The following is a 4,780-nucleotide window of genomic DNA, read 5'->3' as shown; positions in this document are numbered from 1 at the left end:
AAGAGGCAGGAGGTGAGGATCCAACATTGTTCTCAGGGCTCAGGCACTGGGGCTGGACAGAGTTCATGAGCAGGCAAGCATCCCCTGGGCCTGAGAAGCAGAACTCTTATTGTCCTGAGGGATGACATGCCCCTGTCCTTGGCATGTCAAGGACAGGGGGACCAGTGATGATGAGGTCTGGGGGCTCCTGGCTGGAGGGAGGGTTCCGGAAAGACCTGTCTTTCCTGTGCTCTCAGGCCTTTACTGGGATCTCCAATGGACGAAATGGACACCGTGCAGGGCCCACCACATGCCTCTGCATTGAAGGCAAACGGGGAAAGAAAACACGCGGAGAAAACGAAAGTGTAGTTTTAAAGAGGTAGGCCCCGATGGAGTGCGCGGAACAGCAGAGCCAGAATGCCAGGGCTGACGGTGGAGTCTGTGTCATCCTGCACACAGGACTCTGTGCAGTGACTGGTGATGTCGTAGGTCATGAGCATCCTCACCTTGTCTCTCTTCTCAGTGACCTTTTGTCAGGCCACCCTGGGGCTAGTGACAGAGCGACTGCCCTACCTGAAGAAGGACTCACATTTCCCTTCTCCAGGATTGAGATGACTTCTCCCAGAGCCGGAAGAGCCCATTTATTTCAGGCCTGAAGAAAAGGCTTGGTTGCAGTTTAGAACAAACCAGCAGTAGAGACTGAAAATGTTCACAGGAAAGCCTGGGCAGCAACGGGGGCAGGGCAGGGCAGGGCAGGGCAGGCCAGCTGGCTGGCCATCATCCATCCGAGCTGGGTCCCAATTATCCCAACTGCTTTTCCACAGTGATTTAAGAGCTTTCTGCGTCAGTCCTGGGATCCTCACCCAGCAATGGGCAGGGTTCTCTGAGGGGAGAAGGTTGAGGGAACAAGAGGGTAGCTCCCTGGAGAGCATCTCCACCTGAACCCAGAGAGCCCAGGTAAACCCTGGGCAACTCTGCCGTTCTCAGAGGCTGGGCTCCAGGATACTTCTTCCCCTTTGGCTTCCTAGCTCGGAAGGACCTTAGTTTAGAGGTAGATGTGTCTGTGATTGCCAGAAGCCCACTAGTAGGCCAAGTGAGAGAAGGAAGAGGGGTCCCAGTCCCTCCTGATGGGGGGGAGTCCCTGTGAGTGAGTGAGATATGGAATTTCTGACATCATCTGACACACAGAAGGGGTGGAGCTCAGAGAAGACTGTGGCAGCTAGGAAGGTTAGGTTGCAAGGGACCTAGGTGAGACCTGGGGCTGGCATCTTCTTCTGCTGGTTTTAGAGTGCCCTCTTGTGGTCAAATGGTTTAGGCTACCGGGATTCCAGGCGCCTTCCTCATCCAACAGATGATGGAACTGATGATCCATCATCAGTTGATGATGCCAGTTCATCATCAACTGTGAACTGGCATCAGTTGCCTCTGGTTCTGAGATTTTGTGGTAGGACACTCCTTCTGATGCCCTTCTTGGGCCTTTTTCTACTCTGCTCAGAAGCGAACCCAGCTGAGGGCCAGGGCAGCAGCAGTTAAGGAAGGACCAGGAAGGATTTGGGGGTAGCATTAGCTGGCTAAAACAAGCACAGACTTTCTGACACTGACGCCCCACTGGAGAGGGTGGAACTATCCGGGACATATATCCAGGAGCATGTGGACCTGAGGAGGCTTTGTCAACACTAAGATCTTTGATTGCCTCAAGAACTTGGCCTCGGGAGCCAAAGGGAAGAGACAAATGGAAGGTATCAGTGTCCTTGGTGATGGTGTTATTTATCATCCAGTCTCCCACCCAGAATGGGCCTGGTTCAGGTGTCACTGGGACAGGGTAACACTGGCCAGTGCGGTAGCAGTCATCTAGGGCTGACTTGGGCCTATTATGACTACAGGAGCAAGCTAATGGGGATCCACCTAGAGGTGGTAAGCCCCTTCTGGCTCTAGACCTCCCTGTAAAATAGTAACAAGGGCTGAGAAGGGCCTCTTGGCAGAGCTATTGTCTTCTCCAAGGACAGTGTCATGCCGGCAGAAGCCATTCTCTCTGAAGACAGTGTCATGCTGGCAGCAATTAGGCCTGGGTCTCCTCAGACTGCAGAGGCCTCTGGACCTCAGCCTCCTGCTCTCCGGGCACCTGCAAGGCAGGGAGGGGTGAAGGAAAGAGGGAGTGGCAGCCCAGAGGTAAGGGCAGGCAGCCGAGGATGCCATATGGGGAAAAGCCCGTGTCTCACCTCCCAGTAAACCTGGTCTTCGAAGCATTGGGAGTCTGGAGGGGAATCCAGGAAGGGCAGCCTCAGCAGGAGCCCTGGTTGCCATAGGGAAGGATATGTAAGGTTCCCCATTCCCTACCCAAGGGGGAGGTCGCCACCTAGGAGCACAGGTTGATAAGGGCTGCAGAGTGCCCCCTTTCTGAGAAGGTGTAGCCCTGCAAGGTGCCCCCCCCCCAATTACCCACAAAGAAGGCAGCTGGTGGAATTAAAGGAATCTGCTCGCATTCACGGTCCTATTGGGGTTCTATCGTGAAACATAGCTGTGATCTTTTTGTGGCCCACATGAGAGGGACTTAGAGGAAGTTTACTGCATAAAATGTGACCTGGAAAGCTGGACTGTGGAGAGCCAAGTTTTCAGGATGAGCGTATATATGGGAGGCTAGGGATGTTCCATCACACTTTGTTCATTTTTGTTGTTTTTGATTCTTGTTTTTTGAGACAGGGCTTATCTGTGTAGCTCTGGCTATCCTGGAACTCATTCTGTAGCCCACCAGGCTGACCTTAAACTCAGTAATCCACCTACCTCTGCCTCTGCCTCTTAAGTGCTGGGATTTTGTTCTTAAAGCCAGATGTCAGGAGGGACTCTGACCTAAGCTAGTGAACAGACATCTTCTGCGGAAGGCTTTGTGCTCTGGTCCAGGGTGGGCTAAACCGGCCTGCTATCTAGAGGAGGAGGTTGAACAGGCCCCTTCCCAGCAGCTGGGGTTGGACTGCCCTCTAGTGGCACAAGGGAGCAGCACAGGAACGTCAGACCCCATAACCAAGGGACCGGCCGTCCTTTCCACCAGCACCTTTGCTGCGCCTTTGCTAGCGCAGGCAGGTGTTCCGAGAGGACCGCACGAAGTGCGCGGTATCCCTTGCACTTCCTCCTGCGCGCCTGTTCTTGGGCCTCTCACCCACCACCCTGCCCACGAAACCCACTCACCTGCAAGGCTGCCCCCGACAGCGGCAGACAGCAGTGTGACAAACATCCCAAAGAGCTGATAAACCGCCTGAGATGTGGGGCTGCGCTGGCCGGCGGCTATGAGCGGAAATACATTCTGCAGGCTGAAAGGAGACCAATAGGGAAAGATGAGCTGGCAGCCAGGGCTGGTCACTGTGGCATGCAGGTGCCGGCAGCCAGAGGGTGTCCAGGGATCCCCACTGTCTCACCGAGGACTTTGTCCGGCCAGGCCTCACTTTTGACCTCCTTTCCTAAGCTAGCCAAGCCCACGTACCTTCCAGAACCCAGTCCAAGGTCCCTTTTGCCTGCCTACTCCAAGCTCACAGTGTGAATTGTAGATCCCAGGGCTCATTATCGCTTACTGGTCCTGAAGGAATGCTCAATGCTCTTGAAATTGTTTTCTCTGTGACCATCCACTTCACTGACCAGGAGGCCAGGCCTGGGCAGGTCCTCGGCTCTCACCATATGGTGGGAGAATAGCCAAATGGGTACATGAGAACAGATGGGCATTTTTTTCTTGGCTCTCAGAGGAGAAGGGAGGTTAGGTAGACTCACCCATCTCCATAAGCCTCGTGGGTGGCCAGCCAAGTCACCAGGACTCCCAGGAGGGCCCCCAGCAGCCCTGGCATCCCATGGAGGTTGTGGACACCACACGTGTCTTGTATTTTGAATCTGAACTCAAGGACAGGCTGGAGGACAAGTTGGGTAATCAGCTGTGGGCAGTCCACTTACCCCTACCCAGAACCTGGTGGGGGAGGTAGCAGAAGGGCTGGGGATCCCATGTCCCTGGTGCAGGCCCCTTCCCTCAAACGCTTCTTCTCCCCAGGTCCTGAGAAGCAACCTACCGTAAAGAACTTGTACCCCAAGGTGGAGACAGTCCCAGCCAGGAAGCCAGCTGCCACAGCCCCAAAGGGTGTCAGCATCATTTCGCTTGACGTCCCCACCACGACCCCTCCAGCCAGTGCTGCGTTTTGGATGTGGACCTACGGGGGACAAGGTATCTTTTCAGATCATCACGCCCACACCCATTCCAGCCCCACCCATTCCAGTGACCTCTGCTGTCATCTGGCCACTGACTCGCCAGCTCTCATTCCCCTGTGATCTTAGACATCTCTTCCCTTTACAGGCTGCCCGTCTGCTTCCCCTACCATGTCCAGTCGGCCGTCCCCACTGACAAGGGCTGACAAGGCAAACGTGCTGAGGGTGCTTGCGGTGAGCGAGTAGTACGTGTTCAGTGCTGTCCGATGCTGCCCATCCCCGAGCGCTGTGGGCGCAGAGTTGAAGCTGGGCCAGAAAATCCACAGGAAGATGGTCCCTAAACAGTGGGTAGCCAGTTAGCATTTAGTAGTAAGTGGCCCTCGTCACCAGGGGGCGCTGCACCGCAGAGAAATTATTATGCAGCCTGTTTCCTCGCTGGTTCCTGGAATTGTCAGGAAAAAAAACCATCTTTCTATGATGAGAGTTGAGGGAATGATGCCTATAAATGCTTGTCTCATGGGCCGCTAGGTCTGACTGCTCAGCATGGGGCCTAGCCCATGCTGCACTCCGGCTTCCGTCCCCACCACACACAGACTGGTTTTTTTTTTTTTGTTTTTTTTTT

At 54.6% G+C, this 4,780-nt stretch overlaps 1 protein-coding gene across 1 annotated transcript in view; it reads right to left on the bottom strand.

Moving 5' to 3' along the window:
- Nucleotides 1–747: 747 nt before the first annotated feature.
- The window catches only part of Rhbg (Rh family B glycoprotein), a 6,853-nt gene continuing 2,820 nt past the window's right edge, over nt 748–4,780 (bottom strand). The window contains exons 4-9 of the mRNA XM_013349798.2: nt 4,329–4,495; nt 4,026–4,163; nt 3,736–3,869; nt 3,163–3,284; nt 2,199–2,272; nt 748–2,101 (exon numbers count right to left, since the gene is read on the bottom strand). Of these exons, the coding sequence (XP_013205252.1) occupies nt 2,039–2,101; nt 2,199–2,272; nt 3,163–3,284; nt 3,736–3,869; nt 4,026–4,163; nt 4,329–4,495 (698 nt within the window). The 3' untranslated portion in view covers nt 748–2,038. The remainder of the gene's footprint in view (nt 2,102–2,198; nt 2,273–3,162; nt 3,285–3,735; nt 3,870–4,025; nt 4,164–4,328; nt 4,496–4,780) is intronic.

The sequence above is a fragment of the Microtus ochrogaster genome, chromosome 21 (assembly GCF_000317375.1).
Source record: "Microtus ochrogaster isolate Prairie Vole_2 chromosome 21, MicOch1.0, whole genome shotgun sequence".
Classification (NCBI taxonomy): Eukaryota; Metazoa; Chordata; class Mammalia; order Rodentia; family Cricetidae; genus Microtus; species Microtus ochrogaster.
Note: the sequence above shows the minus strand (reverse complement) of the source record. Positions and strands in the feature narration are given on the sequence as shown.